The 25,751-nt window shown below is 37.3% G+C and overlaps 1 protein-coding gene across 2 annotated transcripts in view; it reads left to right on the forward strand.

Annotated features, from left to right (window-relative positions):
- The window catches only part of xrcc4 (X-ray repair complementing defective repair in Chinese hamster cells 4), a 58,347-nt gene that overhangs the window by 19,160 nt on the left and 13,436 nt on the right, over window positions 1-25,751 (forward strand). For both annotated transcript variants that reach the window (XM_055207685.2, XM_055207686.2), the window contains exons 4-7: window positions 6,746-6,912; window positions 9,695-9,844; window positions 13,648-13,793; window positions 22,762-22,897. In XM_055207685.2, the coding sequence (XP_055063660.2) occupies window positions 6,746-6,912; window positions 9,695-9,844; window positions 13,648-13,793; window positions 22,762-22,897 (599 nt within the window). The remainder of the gene's footprint in view (window positions 1-6,745; window positions 6,913-9,694; window positions 9,845-13,647; window positions 13,794-22,761; window positions 22,898-25,751) is intronic.

Genomic DNA, 25,751 nt, shown 5'->3' on the forward strand with positions numbered 1-25,751 from the left:
GTGGAAGTGTTCGTGTCACTGCGTGTTGAGGATCAGAGATGTGAACTCATGTTCTGCATCTCAGCGCTGGTCTACACAAAACCAAACATCTACCTAACACACGTGGAGATGTTTTAGTCAGTTATTTACAAAGGAAATGCCCTTCATTCATTTAACTATTTTTTTATCTTTTAATCTGGACCTAAACGAAACCTACAATTATTTCTAATGAACAAATGAGGTCTGACGTCAGCACGAAACATCTACTCATTATCAACATCCGTGATTTGACCCAAAAGCCTCCTACAAATCTGTTATTGTTCACAGTGACGGAAGGCGATTAGATGCTCGGAGCCTCCTAGAGATCTTCAGGAGGTCCGCACAGCTCTGTGTGTGGTTTAGTGCTGGATTGGCACCTAGAAAACGACTTTTCCCACAGGGACAGACTGAGGTTGGTTCCCAGCGTCCTCGTGGGGTTATGATGGCATCTGCTCGTGTTCTACCGGCCACTTGACTGATTGCAGAGATGAAACTGTCTAATACTTTCCAGACCGGCCTGCCATGTAAAGAAACAATGCTCGCTCTGTGAAGGGGTCATTCTCAGTCCCTCACTAGAGGAATGTTACGTTTCCTCGACTCTACTGGATTTTGGTCACGTTCACTACTTCACTTCATGTCAGTCATCAGATACATGAGTGTTCCTCACAGGGGCCATTTTCAACTTTGTTTCTTCTTTTCCCTGAAGTCTTCTTTGTGTTGTGAATGATGAAGTCTGTCTACATCGAAACTTTTATTTTAAGGGGAAATTATCGCTTTCCATGATACACTTTTTGTTAGAAAGATAAAGCCAAAAATTAGCATTAACTTTTTATTCCAGACTCAATGATTTTAAGTTTAACAGATTAGATTCTCTTTGGTGCTCATTTGAAAATTTTTTTTGATAAAAGTGGCCAGTGTAACGCATGCTTTATTGAAACCCTGCGTCAAAATCGCATACTGCGACAGTAGGTACTGAATTAGATGAAGTAACTGTGAAAACAGTATGTTCTATAGACCGTTTCAGCAGTAACAACATAAACAAGCGGCTTTCGTGGTCAACGCGTAACTTCCGGTAAACTCTGCGAAGAATAAATAACAACAAAGTCCTTTTAAAGTAGTTTATTTATATAACAAGCAAAATAAACAACACGTAGATTACATAGGAACGCAAAACATTTGTTATTTTCGCGAGGTATTTGTTTAAGAGTTCAGTTCTGCAACTAGTAAGACCATGTCACCACACGTGCGCCCGATGAAACGGTCTATATAGTACGAATATGAATAAAATTTGCATATAATATTGCCGTCATGTTGATACGTCACATGACATACATTGTCATAACAGCAAGTGAGCCATTAACTTTGATAATGTTAAATAAGCACCATTTAACCACACAGAACAACTGTTTTCCTTTTGTATTTACATTTGAATAGAATCGTGTTACAGCTTTCCGACAATTTTAAATATGACGAAGACGCATCTCTTTATTTTTCTTCGTTGGGTGACTCCTCTCATGGGGAGCTCAAGGGACAATAAAATAAAAATGCACACTTCACATTTTTGCCGGTAGTAGTAGGTCATTCGGGTACTTTTCGCCTACTATTTTCAGATACTGTGAATTCGGTCTATTGGGAACACCTAAAAATTTTTTTTCAAATACAATTTTCTTAAACAAATTAGCGTCGCACATCTGAAGTCAATAGGTGCGTAGGATAAGACGACAAAAAGTCTCAAAATTACAAAGAACAATTCCCGCACACTATCTGCTTGCTGAAAAAAATGTATTTAATGACAGTTGCGTTGCAACGTTTCGATCAACTGATCTTCATCAGGCATGAAGATCAGTTGATCGAAACGTTGCAACGCAACTGTCATTAAATAAAAATTTTTCAGCAAGCAGATAGTGTGCGGGAATTGTTCTTTGTAAATAAAATTTTCTTACCCTGCCAGGGATTTAAAAAAATTTCATTTTTTAAATGATTTTTACAAAAGTTTAATGTCTTCCAGAAGAAAATCTTTAAATATATAAACATACAATATATCAAATGAAAAACAGACCCTCTACTTTTTAAAAAAAGTTATATTTTTATCACCTCTCAAATATTGGTAGGTTTCTTCAAAAATACAAAATTTTAAGATACTTTTTTAAGAAAGTTTTTTTGTGAAGCAGTGGTTCTCAAACTGGGGGCCGCGAGATGGTGCCAGGGGGGCCCCAGTTTTATGAGATTTTATAAAATACATTAATTTTATGTGTAATTAAACCAAAATATAAGGCTACTAACCAACAGCACTACTTTGAATCATTTTATATGTTTTGTTTAATAAAAATGTTACATTTTAGCACAAATTTGTCATAAATTTTCTTTGGGGGGGGCCGCAAAGAAATGCACTGTACACAAGGGGGGCCGCACGCTGAAAAAGTTTGTAAAGGACTTTGTGTTTTGATCATCATTCTGAATCTGATCACTAACAAGAGTTTTTACTGTTTTTGGATCAATGGATGCTTCAAGGTTATATAAGTTGTGTAAGATCACCACCTAGTGGATAATAGCGGATATATGGATTGCTGTAAAAACTCGTCATTGGCAGGGAAGCGTTTTTTCTTAATTGACGAGTTAACACGTCAATGGCGATAAGAGTTTAAGTTGAAAAACTTTATTTATAGATCCAACTTTCACTTTTTTACAGTGTACATAGTATAAAAATAGGCGATTTCGGATGCAGCACAACGCTTACAATAGTCAAATTATTTTTCATTGCATCTGTCAAATATTATTTTTAGTCAAATTTGCATGATTGTAAATTGTAACGAATCATGACATGATTGATAATTTATAAATGAAGATTTTAGTAAATATAGTGAATACATTTTTGCTCCGTTTATAACACAGCTATCATATCTCACGTTCTAAAGACTTAGATACCACTTTTATGAAACTTTATTATTTATTTTTTTAGTTTGACGTTGTCCATATCCCTTTACTTACTTATAATGAAGTCATTAAATTCAGGTGTGGGGAGACATGAAGGAGATGACAGATGGTCTTTAGCTGTCACAGGGGCATACAGACATGTATACATTTGGTCCCAGTATGTACTAACATGCACTCTTTGGTACCAATATGTATCTGTAAAGCTGCGTGCACACCCCCAGCAATTAGCAATGGCGGAGCAATGCAATCTAATTCATTTCAGTGGAAGTGTGGTGATATCTGCCGACAAAAGTGGGCGTGTCCAACTATGCGACAAAGTTGAAAACAGTTTAACTTTATGCAAATGACAAGTGACTTTCGTGAGCGACAACCAATGAGAGTAAAGCATTGGAGTTTACGTCATCCGTCTTTCGGCATTGGCTGAGAGGATGGTTACTCATTTGTTTATAGTTGCTACTAGGACAATCAAAATTAGGAATGATCTCATTGAAAGAGACTAGTGGCACACATCGACAAAATCTCTGGCTGTGTGCATGCACAGTAAGTTTCTAATATAAACTCTTTAGGTGCAAAAGTGTACTTTTTGAAAGGGTACAGCACCAGTGACAGCTAGGGACCATTTTTTGACAGTGTATTAACTGTTACTCACTCCTCACTTCAGCTCTACTTTTTCCAATTGCCTTTCATATGTTGCATGATTTAGAATAATATATTGTTTAACTAAAGAAATAGATGAAGTTACATAGAAGCTACAGGAACCTGAATCCAGAACAGTTTTGAGAGATGGAAGTTCTTAGCTCATTGCTGACTGGAGAAAATAAGTTAAGTGAGTGTGAGTGCAGACGAATGTGCGTCATGAAATCTGTCCCATGTTGATTCTTTCATTAAGCACTTCATAAATGCGACTGTGACATAAGAGTTGCTATTTACACTTTAGTCTTGCGTAGAATGTAGAGTTGAGAAGGTTGCTCAATCCGTATGTCTCTCAGAAAAGCAAACATTTAGAGAGCTGAATAACATCTTGTGTTGCTGAACAATACAAGGTTTAGTCCATTATCATTAGAGAGGCACCAATATGTCAGCCAATAATTGGTATCGGTCGATAAAACCAATTTTTGATTCAAGACGATAGTCATGGCTGATATATCCTCTCATTTAAAAGAGAACAGGAAAATGCAATGATTTGAGCTCTGTATATACAAAATGTAAAGAAACATCATTAGTTTAGCATTAAATATTAACGGTCATTATATGAACGAATAACATTCAGAATAGGGATGCTCTGATCGTTCGGCCGATAATGCTTGCTATGCTTCTCAATGAATTACAATAAAATGTCGCTACATCCAAAAGCCAGAGGGCGCTCTCGTGCACAAACTCAATATGCGCTGTAGGCGAAGAACAATACACGCGCAGCTATGATGACACGCAGCTCCAAAATAAATCTGAAGGATATATTTATATTGCTGTTCTTCAAACCTTTTCAGGTATTTTCATGATAATAAAGAATATGTATAATAATTATGTTTGATGAGTGCTGCTTTTTCAAATGCATGTTATAAACGATTCTAACTAACAGCGATTTCAGATCGATAAGGACTTACTGATGAAAAGCCGTAGTGCATGAATTAGATGTGAATATAAGATCGGATGTCCGAGTCAGAATAGTGATCGGCCACGTATTTTTAGTGGAGATCGGCATTGATCGGAGCATCCCTAATTCAGAAAATTCTTTTTTTTTAATTTAGTTAATGTGAGTTAATATAACCACCAAACTATCGGCAGATATCAGTCTGAATAATCATCTATCGGTATTGCTGAAAAAATTGAAAGGAATATTCCATTTTCATAATTTCTTTTTTTTATATAATTTACTCATGTTTATGTTTTTTTTGTTCAGTCGAAAAGAAATAAATTTTTTTGAGGAAAACATTCCAAGATTTTTCTCCAAATAGTGGACCTCAACAGTTCACAGATTCAATGCAGTTTCAAGGGATAGTTCACCAAAAATGAAAATAATGTCATTAATGACTCACCTTCATGTCGTTCCAAACTCGTAAGAAATCCGTTCATCTTCGGAAAACAGTTTGGGATGGTTTGTATTTGGTCCGAGAGCTTGTTGACCCTTCATTGAAAATCTAGTAACGGTATACTGTCCATGTCCAGAAAGGTAATAAAAACATCATCAAAGTAGTCCATGTGACATCAGTGGGTCAGTTAGAATGTGTTGAAGCATCGAAAATACATTTTGGTCCAAAAATAGCAACTTTATTCAGCATTGTCTTCTCTTCCGCATCTGTTGTGAAGCGCATGCGCGATACTAAAGTGACATAACTGCAGTGGCGCAGATGACGTGTTATTTGGTGCGCCCCAGCTGTTTTTTTTGCGCCCGGGCTATATTTACAGTCTGAGGGAGAAGCACGCTGTAAGTTTGAAAAAAAAACTTTGCAAACATGTCTGAGGATAACACGTCATCCACGTCACTGCAGTCATGTGAAGGTTCAACAAGCTCTCGGACTAAATAACAAACATCTTAAACTGTGATCCTAAGATGAACGGAGGTCTTACGAGTTTGGAACGTCATTAGAGTGATTCATTAATGACATTATTTTCATTTTTGGGTGAACTGTCCTTTTACAACTGCAGTTTCAATTCAGCTTCAAAAGGCTGTAAACAATCCCAACCGAGGCATAAGGGTCTTATCTAGAGAAACAATCTTAATTTTTGCCAAAAAAAGTACTTTTAAACCACAACTTCTCATCTTGCACTAGCCTTGTGATTCACCAGCTTGATCTACGTATTACGTAATCACGTCGAAAGGTCACGCGTGACGTCTGCGACACTACCGCTCCAGTGTTTACAAGTGTGGAGAAAGAGGACCGTTGCAACATTGTTGTATGTGAAATGATACATTTGTTTAAAATGGTCAGCAAGTGTGCATTTCACATATGTAACGCATGACCTCTCGATGTGATTATGTAATACGTAAGGTCACGCTGGGGCTTCACACAGCTAGTTGAGGTCCACTAAAGTCCACTAAATGGATAAAAATCCTGGAATGTTTTCCTCAAAAAAACGAATTTCTTCTTGACTGAAGAAAGAACGATATAAACATCTTGGATGACATGGGGGTGAGTAAATTATCCAGAATTTTTTATCCTTTAATATTGGTGCATCTCTAATTATCATTCAATGTCCCTGTAAAGATCAGATTATCTTGTTCAAGACATTTAAATCCTGAATTTATTTAATGTCCCTGTGCATTGTGAGTCATCTCCTAAGTGACCACTTAGAAGAGTTTTGCAGAACATGGTGATAAAGATCTGCACAATTGTTGCTTAAAGTTGTCAGGTATTAATAGGTCAGTAAATCTAAGTTTCATTGTATTGTCTTGTGCACCGCTTTCTGTGCGGTCTGTTATCTTTATAGCTCTTGTCTTGAAGCAGTCGCTCTTATCGCTGACAGATTGACACATACTACAGGAGCACGACCGTCCCGTGTGTATTCTGGTAGTAGTCATCTATTTCAGGATCAGAGGCTGACTGTGGTTCATTGGCTAAGATCACAGCAGTCAGCTTCTCTTATCAGTACAAGAGTCCCGGCTGTCGTTCCCGAGTGTTTATCCAGGTGTTAGACAACCAGAGAAAAGACACTGACCACCCACTTTTAGCAGTCTTGTTTCCCAAAGATTGAAGCCTCAAACCAAACCAGTCACCATTCCACAACAACAAACACGAACATGACAAACCAGATCTTTCTATTATTAATCTTGCTTTCTCTCTGTTGGTTTCAGTTCAAGCTCGGTGTGGTGGACCTGCAGGCTGTGCCTGAACCCACTGAAGTCATAAGGGAGCTCATTACTCACAGCCTGGAGCTCAGCAAACATCTGCAGGCCAAAAACCGGCACCTGCTTGAAGAGAACCAGAAACTGAGACGAGAACAAGAACACATCACCACCGAGTAGGTCTTCACCAACACTGCAGTCATCGGCTTTACAATATGAAAACTATTATACTTATGTTTACAAGATCAGAGTAAACTTTGTTTTTGGTGCATCATTGCAAGTTGACTTTAGGGATAAACATACATAAATGACTATTGTGGAGGAAATGCTGTCCTGGTTAGTTTCATTGTTCTTGAAATCATCAAATCTTTGTTTCATAATGACAAGACGCATTTCAAAGAAACTTGACGTCATTATTTAAGCTGTATACAGCTTCTCCGTTGAATCCCCCACGCATGATCTCTCACTATTTAAAACGAAACAGTATCTTGGCTGTATTTTAGAGTGGTTGCTTTGTTGTGTTTCCTATGATACTCACTAAAAAAAGTGAATAGTAGATATGTGAACGGTTAAGAACAAAGGGGCTTTTTGCAGCTGGTTTTGGGGTATTTAGGGCACATGACGCACTCGGGTGGGTGGTGGCGTAAATAAGGGAAAACAAGGGAATCCCTGGTCGACCATGGCGGCAACACACGTGTCTGGTGCTTCAACATGTGCTTCAGTTTTTCCTCTCTGCAGATCGGCAGCAGTGACATCATCAGCCACAATGTACCGACACGCTTCCCAACATCTCTAAAACAAGAATGATGGAGAATTCGTAATGCTAACCAACAAGGACTTTAGTATTTAGTCCGGGGTGTTTATGGTCCACAGGAGTCATAGTTCGAAGACACTCCTATTTTTTTCCATATTAAATAAGTGGGTGTTAATCCATATATAAAACAACATGGGTAGTACAATAAATCAGTGGTTCAACTATTGAGTCGCAGATCTATTCTGATAGGGTCAGAATAAACCAATAATATGCACTCAGATTATCTCACTTAATAATAATCCTTTGTGGTAGCACCTTTCTTATAGGACTGACATGACACGTTCATAATCATGTCATGATTATGATGTGACACGTGTCATGAACATGACAAGGAGATTTTTTGCACATTTATGACAACTGTCATTAAGTATCATTCGTTCAGTTATGTCATTTTTAATGCAATGATGACATTGTTTGAGATGTCTTTGTTATGACAACTTGACATTACCAAGACAACATAACTGACCACTTTTTACCAGTGATACAAATATGATTTGTCATTAAGTGTTAATACTCGGTCAAATAGTTTTATAACAGCATCATGAATATTCTTCAGTTCATAATGTTTTGTTAAGTTTCCTTCAGGTGTTAAAGAAATAAAATCAATCATCCAATAATAATACTAAATAAAATTGATAAAATAATATTGTATTGCATTTGGAGACCGATTCACCTAAAATTAAATGAAGACGGTACAATAATGTGTTATGCCATGCAGCGTTGGGTCCATATCACTGGAAAACAGTTAATTACATTAAATGAATTAAATATGAATTAAATTTATTTTTTTTCTATGTCAGAAAATTTCAGAAGCCTTTGTGTGAGGAAGAACAAGTTCTGATAGTTGTCAGTTTTTATGTATTGTGCACACACATAAAGTTAAGTATAATCTTTTGACGTGTTTGTTGCATTTTGTTAAGGTATTTAAAATTATTTGATATAGTATTAACACTTTTAATTGACAAGTTCATTTTAATGACAAGTTCAATTTGTACCACTGTAGTTGAGGTCAAGAAAAATATTCATGATTATTATTCTGCTATGTCATGTTTATGACAGATTCATGACAGGTTATGATGTATTGGTTTATGTCAAGTTGTCATAACAAAGACATCTGAACCAATTTCATCTTTGCATTAAAAATGACATAATTGAACAAATGTGCATAAAATCTCCTTCATGATCATGACACCTGTCATGTCATGATTATGAAGGTGTCATGTCAGTCTTATGAACACCCCTACATGTAAAGTATTACCTAATTTGTGTTATGTACACTGCAAAAAAATATTTTCAAGAAAAAAAGTCTTAGTATTTTTGTCTTGTTTTCAGTAAAAATATCTAAAAATTCTTAAATTAAGATGCTTTTTTCTAAAAAAAAAAATTCTTGAATTTTTCTTGAATTTAGTGTTTAAGAAAAATTTTCATGATTTTTTTGGCTTAGCCCATTCGCAGTTTTTTTTGCTTGTTTTATGCACAAAATCACTTAAATTTCATATTTTTGGTCTAAAAACTAGACTTATTTTCTTGGGCCATTTTGCTCATCAAGAAAATTTAAAAATTTTAGATATTTTTACTGAAAACAAGACAAAAATACTACGAAATTTTTTCTTTGAAATCATTTTTTGCAGTGTATGATGTGCAATTCTCGTTCCCAAAGACTTAGAATAGAAAAATACCCAGGGTAGTACCTTTTTAGGGATATTTGTCTATAGCTGTGAGTCTTAAACTCTACAATATTTTCCTGTAGTTACAAGTTGAAAGTTTAGTACTGTGGTTGGTAGGTCGCCACTTAATGTTCGTAAAATATTTTTGTAAAATCATCAGGACAAGAACGTAAAATCTAAAGTCTAAACCCATTTTGGACCCACCAACCAAACATCCATCCATCCCTGTCCCCTCTGGGATTTGAAAATAAGGAAAATTTTCCAAATCAAAACGAGTTTCGTTTGATGTTATAGATATACTGCCGCCTGCTTTATCGTAGGCGAATGTAGCAACCATTATAAATACGCCCAGTGGGATGTTCTTATGAAAAAGAATAAAAATTTGGGAGAAATACATGAAATTTAAATTGGATTATAGCGGCATAGAATGTTGACATGGTTGACGGATATGGTTTTACTGGTCTTCACCCTTTACAGGATGGAGAAGTACGTCCAGGGAAAGGAGACCCTGGAGAAGGAATTGTATAGCCGCTTTGTCTTGGTTCTAAATGAGAAGAAGGCCAAAATCCGAGCTTTGCAGGCGAAAGTAGACGAATTTCAGCAGTCTATGGAGGAGGATCGACTGAGGTAAGGATTTGAATGACCAGCTGTGACCCTTTATTATGATTCACCCTCACATGAGGGATCTTCTGACGCACTGTCGTATTGTAAAAGTTTTCTCAGTTCAACTTTTCCAGCTTTCCACTGTTAAGAAACTCGATTTTATTAGGTAATCCCGTCAGAATGTTACTTTAATACATATCACTTCCAGTTTTGTGCAGCTGAAACCAACTTTCCATTGATGGATGGCTTGTCAGGACAACATTTGGCTTAAATACAACCATTAAAAAAAATCTGGAATCTGAGGTTGCAATACAAAATATTAAGAAAATCACATTTAAAGTTGTCCAAATTAAGTCCTTAGCAAAACATATTACTAATGATAAATCTACATTAGGAAATTTACAAAATATCTTCATCAGACATGATCTTTACTTATATCCTAATGATATTTGGCATACAAATCAATCATTTTGACCCATACAATGTATTGTTGGCTATCTCTACAAATATACCCGTATGATTTTTATGATTTTGTGCCCAGGGTCACAAATTTTCTTTGAGAACTAATCGTATTGATTTTTTTGCTAATATTTTATTATAGGTGATTTCTAGTACTGTGCAAAAGTCTTATGCTGTCTGCACACCAAACGCAAAGCATCTCGCACTTCGCTCTAGATTACTCACGGGATTTAAATTCGTGTCATGCGAATTTTTAGCTTGAGTTGAATATTTTCAACTTACTCGAGTCGAATAGCGCCTGTTGTCATGGCAATCATGGCGCCCAATTCGTGTCATTCGCATCGCCCCACACGAGTTTTCGTCTATTCACGTCTTTGCATTGACTTTGTATGTATTCTATTCATGCAAATCGTTGAATTTGCATTTAGTGTGTACGCCCCAGAGGTGGGTAGTAACGAATTACATTTACTTCGTTACATTTACTTGAGTACATTTTTCGGGTAACTATTACTTTTAGAGTAAATTTAAGGATGGGTACTTTTACTCTTACTCAAGTACATTTCTAGTGAAAAAACTGTACTTTTACTTCGCTACATTCGGCGGCGTTACTGCGCTACTGTCAAATGGTAATAATTAATGAATATATATTTAAAGTTTATAGGGCGTGTTCGAAAGTTGCGCGAAACAGGCTGCGTCACCCTTTAGCGCGCGACCGCGCGGTCACCCTTTAGCGCGCGTAGATGATGGGAGAAGCAGATGAGGGCGCGTGTGCGTTGTGCGAGTTATCGGAGGCAGATCATGCGTGGCTTCAAGTTCGGTCTATGTTTTCACTCCAAGAGGTCAAAAAGAATAGTTTCATAATGTGATGCGTGCTTTGTTCAATAAACGAGCTGACATCTCAGCGTACAGGAATTCAAGATCCAGCCTGAAGTAAGTGTCACAGTATTGTCTATTTGGACAGTATTAATGGTCATTTCACACACTGTCCGAGTTTTTTTGCCATATGCACTCTTGTGCAAGCGATTACAAATCCTAATGTAAGTTAAACCATACAAACAGCGCGTTCACATCTGCACATTTCCATATCATTTCCCCACAACTAAACAAACTTAACAGCATAATGTAATGACTGCATTTATACACAAATCCGGACACCTCACTAATGTGTAGAAAATACATTCAAATAAAAACGGGATTGTATTTTATTTAAATCCTTCCTAAAGAATGAATGAATAAAAATAAAAGAATAAAGATTGATTTGAAAGAAACATGTATTATATATTATAATAAATGTAGAGATGATTTGCAAAAACAGATACTGTAAGTTCCATATGAAATTCTAAAATGATCATTTTTATTAAGCTCCTGTTTATGTTCAGTAATTGCACTTTAATGGCAATGAAAATAACCTATTCATATAAAAACATGATAACAAACAGACACACACGTTCTTATTTGTTTACTGTTTGCATGATTAAAGGCAGACGCTGACAAGTTTGTGTTGTGAACATGAAAATAAATACAGAGTTAACCGTCAGAAAAACATCTGTGTGTGTGTGTGTGTGTGTGTTTGAGATTTTTTCTCAAACGACACATTATGTGATGTTAATGTACCCATTGCAGGACTGAGATAGGCTGCTTTACTTGTATATAAGCAGAACAATGAGACTCTTAAGGAGAGATTTGTGAAAACCCTCCAAGAAGTCTGAAATTCAGTGCTTTTGCGCTACTTCTCTATCAGATCAGAAGTAACGAGTAACTAACTACTTGAGTAGTTTTTTCATCTAATACTTTTTTACTCTTACTCAAGTAAATAATTAGATTGATACTTTTACTTTTACTTGAGTACATTTTTGTATAAGTACTTGTACTTTTACTTGAGTACAGATTTTGGGTACTCTACCCACCTCTGGTACGCCCCATTGTGCTGCATACACACAAAACACGAAGCATCGCGTTCCTTGCTCTAGATTACTTGTGGGATTTAACTTTGCGTCATGGGAATTTTTCGTTTGAGTTGAATATTTTTGAGACAAATAGCACGTGTTTTTGCGTCAAACGCGCCACCCAATTTGCGTTATTCCCATCGCCCCACACGAGTTTGCGTCTATTCACGTCTTTGCATTGACTTTGTATATAATCTACTCATGCAAATGGTTGAATTTGCTTTTCGCGTGTACGGCACATTATGCTGCGTTCACACAAAACACGAAGCATCGCGTTACTTGCTCAAGATTACTTGTGGGATTTAACTTCGCGTCATGTAAATTTTTTGTTTGAGTTGAATATTTTTGAGGCAAATAGTACGTGTTTTTGCGTCAAACGCGCCACCCAATTTGCGCTATTCCCATCGCCCCACACGAGTTTTCGTCTATTCACGTCTTTGCATTGACTTTGTATGTAATCTACTCATGCAAATCGTTGAATTTGCTTTTAAGGTTGTATGCCACATTATGCTGTGTTCACACCAAACACGAAGCATCACATTCGTTGTGGAATTTAACTTCGTGTCATGCGAATTTTTCGCTCGCTTTGAATATTTTTGAGGAAAATGCCGCGTGTTTTTGTGTCAAATGCGCCATTTGCATCGCCCCACACGAGTTTTCATCTATTCACGTCTTTGCATGGACTTTGTAGGTAATCTACTCGTGCACACCGTTAAATTTCGCGTTTGGTGTTTACGCCCCATGCCGCCATTAGATTTGTGGTTTTTGCAATGCTATAATGATCATATATAATTATATCTCAGTTTCTTTATTATAATACCACCAGTAAATCCATTAAATGTGTATGCAGTATTAAAAAACATAGTGTCATTAAAAAAGGAATAGCAGGACCCTGCAAGATCACTTATACCTAAATACTGCCTTTTGCCAGAAGAAGCTGTTTTTTTAATTGTGGCGTTTTTAAATTTTGTGTACTGTATTTTATGTTTGTATCAATAAAAGAGCAAAATAAATAAGGATAGTCATTAAAACTGCTAAAACAACAAAACTGATGGGGGCCTAAAACTTTGGCCTACCAAAAGTATTTTATGCTCTTTTAAAATACAGCTGGCATACTATTTTATCCCTTGGTGTAAATGGATAAATAAACATTATGGGTCGGGTTACTGAACAGGGCTTATCCTATTCCCAGATTAAAATGCACGTTTGACTGCCTTAATTTAAAAACACCTTGTACTGAGACATCTTAACATATATTAATGCCATTGTTTTGTCTCAAGATACATTACACACCAATATATTTTGTAAGGTTTGTTTGTAAAAATGTCCCAGTATAATACCTAGTCCTGGATTAATCTAAATCCTGTCTGGGAAACCGCCCCTATGTGTGTTATTAAACAAAATCCCGCTGTGTTCTTGTAGAAAGAAAAAGTCTGAAAGTGAAGATCAGGAGGCGAGTGAAACCGCAGCAGATAAGAGTCCAGGGGAGGAGAGTGATTATGGAGGAAGCACAGAAGAAGAACAAGATCAGGAACTCAGACGTCCAGACCAAAACGCTCCTGCTAAAGGTGACACCTTAAACTATTCAGAACTGAGATTTCCTTTGTCTTTAACATATCAGTTTTGTATGTGATTTGTGGGAACTGCTGGCAAATTCTCTTGTGTGTGCACATTGGACACGGTTACATGTTTGTTATGATTCAGATTGCAAATGCACTTCAGGATCAAACTCACAGAGCCTACAGCTGAAATCCTGCCAAGAAAGTCAAATGAAAGTCATATTTTAGTATGGTTTAACATTGTTTAGAAGATTTGGGGGACTTTTCTCCCAGAGAGTTTTTTGGTTGAAACATATGGCATCCATAGACTGATGTTGGCGCAGTGATGATTTGATCTAGGATGACTGACAAACCTTTTACATCTTCAAAATGAAAACAACATGACTGAAAGTACAGTATATATACATGCATACAAAAAATAAAGTATATGCATGTGTGCTATATGTTATTAAAACATTGTGAGGATAAAGAGTTAGGCTTTCAAAACCTGCATTAATATAAAAAACAACCTTATTAAACATATACCATTTGTTCGCAGAATTAATTGTGGCTCGTTTTATTATTTTTAATTTAATTTATTAATTTAATTTACTTCATATTATTTTTTATATTTATTTTAAATTTTAGTGTTACACAAAGTAAAGTTTTTGCAATGCAGATTTATTTATTTATTTGTCATTAATAATCTTATTTTTTCGAACAATTAAATTAAATCATTTCATTTGTTTAGTATACAATTCACTAGAATTTCCATAAATAGGAATAAATTATCACCAGGGTTGCCAGGTTTTCACAGCAAAACCTGCCCAATCGGTAATTAAAACTAGCCTAAATGCATTTCAAGTGGGGTCCTCTGGTAAAAAAGGTTTCCGGGGATTGCGCTTTTGGCGGGATTCATCTGCTAAAATTCGCATTCGACGGACTAAATATCGCATTATTTGAGTCACATAAACCAGTGGAGATGAAAAATCCCACTAAACTGGTGTTAAAGTAGCCCAATTTTGCAGACTTGGCAACCCTGAATATCACACTGTTATGTAGTACACAAAGCATTGTTTTGGTGATTGTTGCGGGCAAAAATCCTTGATCTTGCAGCATGTTTTCTTAAAAAATTTGATGGAATATGCAGGATATTTATGCAATTTCATGCGATGAAATTGCGGGAACTTGCAAAAACTGCTTGAACTTGCAAAAATTGTTTGCAGCTTTTGATTGATGTTCCTGTCGCGTAATTACGTCACTTTCTAACATTCCCATGACAACGGCACATGGCTGCGCATGTGTGAAGTAAATGCAAAATTTTTCAACTTTCTGCTAAGATATATATGAATTTTTCTAGGAAAATGCGGGGATTGTGAAATCATGCAAGCCCCGCATATTTTGCGAGCAGAAATCTGCAATTTATGCGGCAAAATGTGCGGCGTATTTAAAATTAGCAGCCCCCGCATAAATATGCAGACTTTGGATAATTATGCATCGAACCATGCGATCGCATAATCGCGTTTTTCTGGAGGGACTGAAACCTTTCTTTATTAAATTTTCACTAAAACTGACTGATAATGTGATATATACTGTTGTTGTGATATAAAATGTGAAATAAGATGATGAATCTTCCCACCCACGCCTGTCATTATTTTTAATTGGTTCTCACTTCGTCATGAGATCTCAACTAAAAAGCGAAAGACTCTACACACATTGTTGTTGTTATGTTGGTTTATAGAGAAGCCAGCATCATCAACGTATGCTGTAGGGGTTTACACGACCTCCATTTCCTGCTGAGAACCCCGGGTAGAAACATTTGATGGTGGTTGGATGAACCAGCTTTTGTACTTTTTAAACCTTTGAGCTTCTCATTAGCCAAAACTGATCCCGGCCTGAGACCGGGCCCTACGCGGACAACATCAAACGACCAGGTCAGAAAATAATTGCAAAGCCCGCAGGTAGTTATCTCTGCACATGCACGCACACATCATCGTTTCCTCTGCACCCCTTTGCTGTGTCCGTCATCGGTTACGTGCGTGGTTTAGATCCCAGCTATGACATCATCTGCTATGTTTGTTTCTTGGAAACGGCTTTTGGTTGATTTCAACATCTGACTACTTGAAGGCCACATTTGGGGGCTCGTCCAGTCTGTTGAGTCACTTTTGAAGCAGAAAAGGGAAATTAGGTGGAGTCACAGATGATTTAGTCTGAGAGTTGCACAATTTCTCAGTTTTCCCATGTGTGAGCCCTGTGGAGTAAAAACAGGTTGTAAAACACCAAATCTAGAATCTCCCCCACATTTCCAGCAGTCACCTGACTTGTAAACAGTATGAATTGTAATGTATGGTTGCTGGGCGTCAGCCACTTTCTTTAGTATAGTTCCTCGGATTGGCTCGTGATTGGCTTTTTTTTTTCCTTCAAACACAACATAGTGTAAAGAGAACACACTTTCTCATTACGTCTCTCATGAAGCGTATTTATTCGTGTGGTCAGGATGCTAATTTACATTGGTTGTGTTGTTGTCACCTTGTTTTTTTCTTTTTTATGTGTTGCCTTAATGTATATATAATATACATAACAATATTATCAGTGGTGTATAAAGGCGCTCTAAAATTTCCTGCGTGCCAGGGAGTGGGAACAACAAACCCGTTGGATTTAACCCTCTGCGTGCCTAACAACCTCTATAGTGCAAGGAAATGTCAGTGCTACGCGTATTACAAGTTTAGGTGCTAGAGGGAGTCTATGCCGTGCGCATTCATTTCCGAACAAGAGTCAAAGACGCACAAATTGAGTCCACGCGTGCATTACAAACTCTCTCGTGCAAAGTAAAGCCCACAAATCCTCTAATGTGGGGAAAAGCATTCAATGCGCGTGTTAAAGTGAAACTATGATGATGATAATAATAATAACTACCGCAACTCTTAGGGTTGGCACGGTTCGGAGCGTGTGTGTCGCACAGTTTGCCGCATGCGCAATGAACCCTCGTGCCCGTATGTTACCTGAAGCCTTGTATACTTTCGTGTGGCTCCAAAGCGCGAGCACCTCTCCGTTTGGGGAGGTGTTTATACTCGACGCACAGACTGGGTGCCGGCGTGATGAGGTGTCATGCACGGCCAAATTCGCCTGGAACTCGTGCAAAGTTACAAAATTTGACGTGCACACCGCCAAGCGAAATTGGGTCTCGCGCACTCGGCGGGGACTACCGCCCACTCCGTGTTGACATCATTTTTGCCACGCGCACCCTCGCACTCGTGTGGACGCGTCGATTATAAACAAGGCTTACACTGCTACACTGAAGTTGGTAGTTTGATAAATGCAAGTTAATTCTTCAGTTCAGAGATAGCAATAAACATTCTTCTTTTTTTGCCAAATAAATGAAAAGCATGTCATCAATGTCTTCTCTCTTGCTGTATCAAAATCTCACCTAGCTTTCCTTAGAGATGGTCCCAATAACGTGCTTAACGTCAAGTCAAATTCAGTTTGTGCATGATTTAGTGATAAAACAATTTTGTTAATACTGTATCCTAAATTGTGGATAATTAAGCTATATATTATATGCTAAAGTAAATTTCTGAAGTGTTAACGTTTAAAAAAAAAAAAACAAGAAGAAGAAACGTACAGAACCGAAAAACGTGATCCGAACCGTGGGCAGAACCGTGCCACCCCTACCAACTATCTAACTATTAGCAAAATGTCTGACGATCGTTGATACACGATGCTATCGCTTATCGGCACAACCCTACTACATACACCGCGGGTCCTCTTAGCGTCTCAGGCGACGACGTTTTTGTTCTGTGGCGGCTACCATATGCGTTTTGAAATCAAGGGGTGGGCTGTTTGTGCAATTCACAATCTCACCACTAGATGCCGCTAAAATGTACACACACCACCTTTAACTTAAAATTAGCTTTTTTGAATTAACTTTTGGGCCAAGTAATGCCACGTTTCTCAAGTTAAACCAACTTAAAATAATTAAGCAACAAGCTAATTTTTGAGTTCACTCAACGTCAGTTGCGCAACAGTCATTCAATATCGTCTGCCTCCGTAAAAACCTACATAAAAGTGTCTGAGCAGCTTAAGAGATGGATCGATTAAGCAATATGTTAGGCATGTGAGAGGGCTGTGTGTCATCACATCCCAAAAGACTCAAAAACTTATTACGATGGGCTCTTCTGTTGAAAGAGGGCTTAACTTCCTGTTTTCTTCAAAACAATTACATCCTAATGACTAATGCCTGCTTGAGCTTAGATAGAAAAAATATTGAGTTCAAGCCTCACCAAAGACATACGGACACTGTCAAAAGATTTTTAACAACATAATCCTCAGAACTCACACACTGGATGATTCAACCAGACTGCGAGACCACACACATGATGATGGTAGTTATGATTTCGAAGTGACGTGAGATCAAGCGTGGCTTGAGAAAAAAAATGTTGTGGTAGTTCTTGTATGACGCATTATAAAAGCACTTGTACTGTTGCCATAGTTGTACATCGATATAATTTTTTTTAATAGTCCTCTTTCATGTCATGTTTGTGAGTTTCTTGTTTTGGCTATAAAAGCATGCAACATCAGGTTGAGGCTTGCACGCTCTCATTGGCTATCATGTCGGAAGTGGCCCGATTTGGGATCGGGGAGGCTCCAACGCGACCGGGAGCAGCAAAATAATCTCAATTAGGGATGCACCGATATGGAAATTTGGGCCGATGCCGTTAACCGATAACTCTTTGTATTTGGGGGGCGATAACTGATATCTATAGGCCGATAAATATTCATATTATTTTCACAATGAAAAACTCGCAGACCGCGGACATCTTGTCTTTGCGCTAGACTAGCATACTCTTCTTAAGCCTGCAACACGTGTTATCTTCGTGCTATGTCACAGAAAGCACCAATCAAAACTCCACATGGCCAGCAATGAGCAAGTGAAGTGGTTCAACAAACCAAAATAATCCATCATTTATCCGCTTTCATTTATCGGCCTAATTTTGCTATCAGACCGATAACCGATAATATTGAAAAATAAGCAGTTATCGGCCGATAACGATATGTCAGCCGATATATCGTGCATCCCTAATCTCAATGACACAACACACCGAGGTTTTTTTTTGGACTAATTTTTTTTTTTGCGGTAACACACTAATCGGGCCACGTCCTCTTTTGATCGCCAATTGTGCAAATCAGGCTTAAAATCTTTAGCCTAAACAGATTGTGTTGAACCCTGCGTCATGCACTTAGACCTCAACACTAAACACAATGATACCAATGAACAAACATCATCCGACGAACATTAAATTTAGATTCAACAGATAACTAACATTGACAACAACAACAGCAACAACGTAAATGAATCTTTATTGGGAGAACATTTGGATTTTTTCAAAAGTGTTTGGATAAGAAATTCCTGCTTAACCATAAATGTAAGACATAATTAATGCCCAGAAAGAATGGGAAAAAAACCTAGACGGGGGTCTACACAGTCAGTGTTGTTTTTACAGGTTTCCAGACTTCTACAATATATGTTTTTGAGCCATGCTGTTTGATTAGTTTTCAAGGTTGTGGCATTAATCTTCCAAATATGTCGAGAGTTTTAGTTTGAGACACTTAGCAATAAATACTCTTGAGCACAGCAAGATCCGATTTCAAAACTTCACGTAAAATATCACTTCATGTTTGTCAGACAACACCTTCCCGTCTAAGTGGGCGCTTCATCCAGATTTAGTTAAAATTAGGAACAGACCAATAGTCAAAGGTCCAATCTACCAACAGTCAGAACCATCGGCCTAATGATGGAGCCTCAAATGCCATTTCTGCTAATGGGGCTGGTAATCGTGCCTTTGCAATGTGATTGATAGGATCAAGGGTTCTTGTTTTGGAAACCACATTTAACAAGTAACCAGCAGTATGTAAGTCTATTAGAAAACAAGCTACTGTTGAACTTCAGTGTCACATCACATAAGGACAGATGCATGTAGTTGGCTTAATGTTAATGCTTAACATATCATGATGATCCCGTTAGTGGAGTTACAGCCAACATCCTGAACTCTGGATGTCAGATGTTCCATTAATCCGGTTCAGTCTCTACAGCGCAAAAGAGTCATTGTGGTTGGGAATATATTTACAAACAGCAATCAATCTTGTCATTTTGTTTAATGAATCGAACCATCAGATCAGTAGGGGATGATTGGTTGAAATTGGTTGAAAAAAGAGCTGAAGTTGCCATTATTTTTAATCATTTCAAGTTAGACCTCCATGATATTGAGGAGATTGACATTGACATTGCAGGCTTTTGTTTGTGTGTATTTTTTTACTGTTTATATTGTGATATAAGTCTATAAAAACTGTATAATTTAAAAATGAAGAGTTTCGTTGCAAAACGAGATAACCACCGTTTTTTTAATTGTTCAGAAATCGCGTTTTTTTGGTTGTGCATTCCATTTAATTTCAATGCAACTGCAGTTGGTTTGTTTTGATTTAAACCTTCATAACTTAAAAAATACAGCTAAGTAGCACCATAAAACAAAATAATAACATGATAACATAATAATAAACATGTTTTGACAAAAATAAAAAAAAATGGGTTTATCTCGTTTTGCAACAAAACTCTTCATATGTACATTTGCTTAACCTGAATATGAAGAGTTTGGTTCCAAACACAAATAAATCCATTTTGACTATTTTGGGTAAAAAATTATTTATATTTTTTATATGTATATAGCACTTTTGCACAATTGTTAAATGTTTCAAAGCAGCTTTACATGAGTAGATGTAGGGGAGAACACAGAATAATCAATAGATAATATAAGAAGTAGAATACAGCGGCTAAGAATAAACCGTACGAGCGAGCGTAGTAATAATGTAACGTATATAGTAAAGTGCCAAGTTAAGCCAAAGTTGGCTGACTCTCCCGGGGATGAAAAACCCCCTAGGAGAAAAACCCAGTGGGAAAACTCCTAGAAGGACAAAAACCCTTGGGAGAGATTAATACAGTGTTTCCCATACATTGATTTATTTGTGGTGGCCCACCACAGAATCAACACTGGCCCCCACAAATAGAATGTTCATGATTCCCATTTACATTTTTATTTCACTATTTAAAACAGCTTAATTCGGCTTAAAATATAATTTGATATATAATACAGATCAAATACAGATACAGATCAAAGAGTAGAAGTGAAACATTTTTCAGGTGCCAACACTAGATCAAACGCAAACACGACATGATGACGTCACATATATGCTAATTAGCTGGTGACGTCATCACCACCACAGTCTCTCAAAATCCTGTGGGAAACACTGTTAATATATATATATTCATATATATCAGGGGTCTCCAACATGTCGCTCGCGAGCTACTGGTAGCTCTTGTCTTAATTGCAGGTAGCTCGCTCGTGGGTTTATTTATTTATTTATTTTTCTGTGGTTATGGCTCATTTGAATGTCTAGTTAGTGTTACAAGTGCCTGTGGTAGTAAAGACTGGCTGCATGTTTGACGACGCATTGAGCTGTGTAGACCGGCGTATCATATGACATCAGTAATTTAACATGTATGATTCAAAAACAAACAGATAAGTCTGCGCACTCGCGCGGTGGCAACCGGCCAATCCGCGCAACACTGTGAAGCAAGACAAGTGTCTATTAACTCACAAATTTAGGTATTATGTGACACAAGTAGCTCTCGACCACTTTTATTTTTTAGAAAGTAGCTCTCCACTGAAAAAAGGTTGGAGACCACTGATATATGAAGAGTTTCGTTGCAAAACGAGATAAATCCATTTTTTAACATGGATTAATGTTTATTATTATGTTATCATGTTATTATATAGTTTTATGGTGCTACATAGCTGTATTTTTTAAGTTATGAAGGTTCAAATCAAAACAAACCAACTGCAGTTGAATTGAAATTAATTGGGAACGCAACCAAAAACGAGATTTCTGAACAATTAAAAAAACGGTGGTTATCTCGTTTTGCAACGAAACTCTTCATATATAAACACGGTAGGGATAGGAAGCGGGTAAGCGGATTAAACTTTTCTATACCAAGAAATTGACAAGATGAAAACCACAATTTTCTGTTACAAACTTTCACATAGCATCTTATAGTTACAATAACATTAAAAATTAAAATCCATAATTTCTTTTTTAAAGATTTATTTAAAAACTGATTATTTTTTCCATAAAATGCAATAAATCCATGAAAAGCTTTTTTTTCAAAATGCTATAAATCTATTAAATCAATATATAAATGTTCATTTATCTTTGCCATGTTATATTCATTTAGTTGACTAGTAGTATCCACTGATTAAAAAAAATAAACATTAATGGCATTAATCAAAACACTTACTTTGTCATATAAAGAACACTGTCATTCCTGCTGTCATCCGACGTCATCACTGAACTTTTTTGACAAGCGATCGGCTGTAAAATGTTTTGGTCCTGCTCGATTTTCGTTGACTTTGAGTAAAATAATAAAGTTTTTCATAAGATGCCCTGGGGTCAATGTGTTAGCATGACAGAAGCTTGATGCTGTCGTTTGAGAACAAGCAACAGCCGGCATTTTTCCTTCGCCTCTCGCGTAAATTATTTGATTTTGATGGCTAACATTTCCTCCCCACCACAGAAAACCACCACAGGTTTATCAAAGCCATCAAAAGTATTATTTAGTTTTTATTTGTTTGTTGATCAAGAAGTACAAAGTAGATGAGGAAAACTAGAATTCTGTGTGTATTCAATGTGCCGCCATTATTGTTTACAATGCGTGGAATAGTGCGCTGTAATTGATTAAGTGGATTTATTGCATTCTGCAGAGAAGGAGGACTGGCGTTTGTTGCGGTTTGGAAAAAAGGATGAAAAAAATGACATGGCGGATATCAGATTTTGCATAAAATGAAGAATTGATTTTTTTAATACTGACCTGATACAATATGGATTTTGGTGGTAACTAATAAAAAAGCCGTTTTTGGAACTAAACTCTTCATATATTTTGTCTTAACAGAGATGCCTGAAAACAGTCCGATGGACGACAGTCTAAATGATATCACAGATGTAGCTCCCTGCCGCAAACGACGCCATCGTCATCTCCAAAAGCTGGAGTCTGAGGCCAAAAGAGCTGCGCTGGTGCAGAGATCCAGGTATAAACATTGACATTTTCATTCTGATTACATTTCTTATTGCAGTATATCAGTCTGTAATTCACCTGTAATCCTGAAGGGATGTTCTCTAATGCTCAATTTGATACCAATAAACCCCACTTTTGCGCCAATTTTATGCAGTCCTGGCTGCATTGTTCTTTTCAGTTAGAAAGAAGTTGTTTTCCCACATCATGATTATCATCATCCTATTTTGCTATAGATATACAAAAATAGATGTGATTTTCAACTGGAAACCCCATCGGGTTCTCCTTGGCTACTTTAAGTATTAGTAGAAAAATTGCCAGCAGTTCCATAATTGTACACTAAAAATCTCCCGAATGGTTTAGATTTGCATTGAGTAACTTTCTTATTGATGCTACCTGAGGGAGTCAAAGCCTGAGAAAGTGCTAAAATAATCTCACCGTTTAAGAGATGAAACTAAACTTTCCAAGTTTGAAACTGTTCCCGAGTGATTCACTTTTCTTTGTATCTGGTATAATGTGTGTGGTTTGCTTCTACTTGAGGATGCGTGCACGTACATATGTGAGACGTGCTGAGACATGCACCGCTTTATTTACATCTGCATGGTAGACATTTGTTACGTGTTAAAGGAACAGTTCTCCCATCACTCCCGCAACGTTATGTCATTCCAAATAAATCCAGTTTTTGTTCTTTTTTTAGTCTGTGGTCACTATAATCCATCTGATCCCTGCAACATTCATGTTCCATGTTTTTTTCATATTAGGTGTATTGTAATGGTTAAAGCGATACTTTAGCCAAATATTAAAATTATCTCATGGTTTACAAACCCTCAAGCCATCCGAGATACATATGTCCATCAACTTTCAGACAAGCACTTTTTAAGTTATTTTAGGAAATATACTTGCTCTTCCAAGCTTTATCCAGGGTTCCCACAGGTCCTTGAAATCCTTGAAAGTTTGTGAATCTGGGGAAATATTCAAGGCCCTGGGAAGTTTTTGAAGATATACATACATAGATACAGGTCATTGAAAGTGCTTGAATCTATTTTATGCAAGTTTTCTGAAAAAAAAAAAAAATTATTCCCTGTGTAGTGTAGGATAATATCATAAAAATTCAAGACTTTTTAAGCACACGTGTTAAACTGTTCAATTTAAATGCTTATATCTTCTGTATGCGAATGTTGATTTATACCAAAATGTTTTTTTGCATAGTTGTGTTGGACACATGAAAACATCTGGGGTTACGTGTGTAACTGTTGTTCCCTGAGAAGGGAACGAGACGCTGCGTCTCCCTTGCCATACTTCCTGCATCCTTGTAACGCCGTCTTTGGCAATATTTTAGATAGCGATATAATTCCTGGCTCCCGCGTCACCCTGTCTTTGTCGTTAAGCCTCACCATTGGTTGAATTTGATATACAGATTCAGATGCACTTACCCCTGGAGGCGTTCCCATAGTGTCACCGCAGTGACGCAGCACGAGTTCCCTCAAAAGGGAACTGTAACAATGTATCTTAAAAGGTTACACAATGTAATCTTGCTCTCACTTGAAAAGTGTCCCCACATTTAGTCCTTGAATTTGAGGGTATTGGACCTGGAAAGTCCTTGAAAGGTCATTGAATTTAAAGTTAACTAAGGTGTGGGAACCCTGTTTATAATGTTAGAAAACAGGGATCTGGGAACAACTTCCGACTTAAAACCCAAAAAAGTGCATCCATTGTTCACAGAAATTATCCACATGGCTCCAATGGGTTAATAAAAGTCTTCTATGGGTAATCAAACTATAATAAATAGCGTTCATTAACAAGGCCATCTTGGACGAGTGAGTTTTAACTTAGTGAGTGCCTGTTGCCATAGTTACGTTGCGCAGTGACACTCCGAGTCCAAGATGGCGTCATTACCGGAAGCTAGTTATTATAGTTTATAAAGTTTAAACATGGATATTTACAAAATCGCATCGATTACCTTCAGGAGACCTTTATTAACCCATTGGAGTGGATGGATGCACTTTCTTGGGGTTTAAAGTCGCAAGTTGTTCCCTGATCCCGGTTTTCTACCGCTATAAAGCTTGGAAGAACAAGGACATTTACTAAAATAACTCCAAATGTCTTCGTCTAAAAGATAATGTACAGGCGTATCTCGGATTGCTTGCGGTTGAGTAAATTATAAGTCTTAGAATGAGAGTTTGGTTTTGTCCGGCTCTACACAGCAAATGCTCGTCTCTCTTAATGTGGTGACGTCCGTGGGCCCTGCAGTGGTGTATGACAAAACGTTGCCTCGACGCCAAACTGGGTCTGCGGGTACTCGCATGTCAGGTGTTGACCGATAGTTTGCGTTAGACTTTTTTTCTTTCCGCAAACCGATCTCTCCCACAGCTGTAAAAGTTTCCAAACAGTAATAGACGTCTGTGCCGTGGAAAGTGGCTCTGACTTTTTCAGAGAATCATATTGCATATGCCACTTTATATCCTTGGAGAAATCCAGCTGGAGTTCTCCCAGAATTCCCATCATCGTCTCGTTCTCTTACTGGAATGAAACAGGCGCGTGGCGTTGGATGCCTCGACTAATTACAGTTCAGTTTGTGCCTTGGAGAGAGCACAAACGCTTCTTGATCCTAACTATTGGCCTTGTTTTCTGCGGTTTTACATGGCCAGCGGGTTTAAAGAGACAGTTCACCTTCAGATGAAAATGTTATAGTGGGGAAAGTGAATGTTCATCTTTTTGTATGTAAGTGTATCTATCAAAGTGACCTCTCACGTTTTATGAGGTAAATAATGAGTGTGATTTATGCAGTCACTTTCCAAACCAGTGCACGTGTATCGCACCGCCAACGTCTGTAATCTCAAAGCAAATAGCCTTCATTGTCAATTTACGGA

This window comes from Misgurnus anguillicaudatus, chromosome 12 (assembly GCF_027580225.2).
Source record: "Misgurnus anguillicaudatus chromosome 12, ASM2758022v2, whole genome shotgun sequence".
NCBI lineage: Eukaryota > Metazoa > Chordata > Actinopteri > Cypriniformes > Cobitidae > Misgurnus > Misgurnus anguillicaudatus.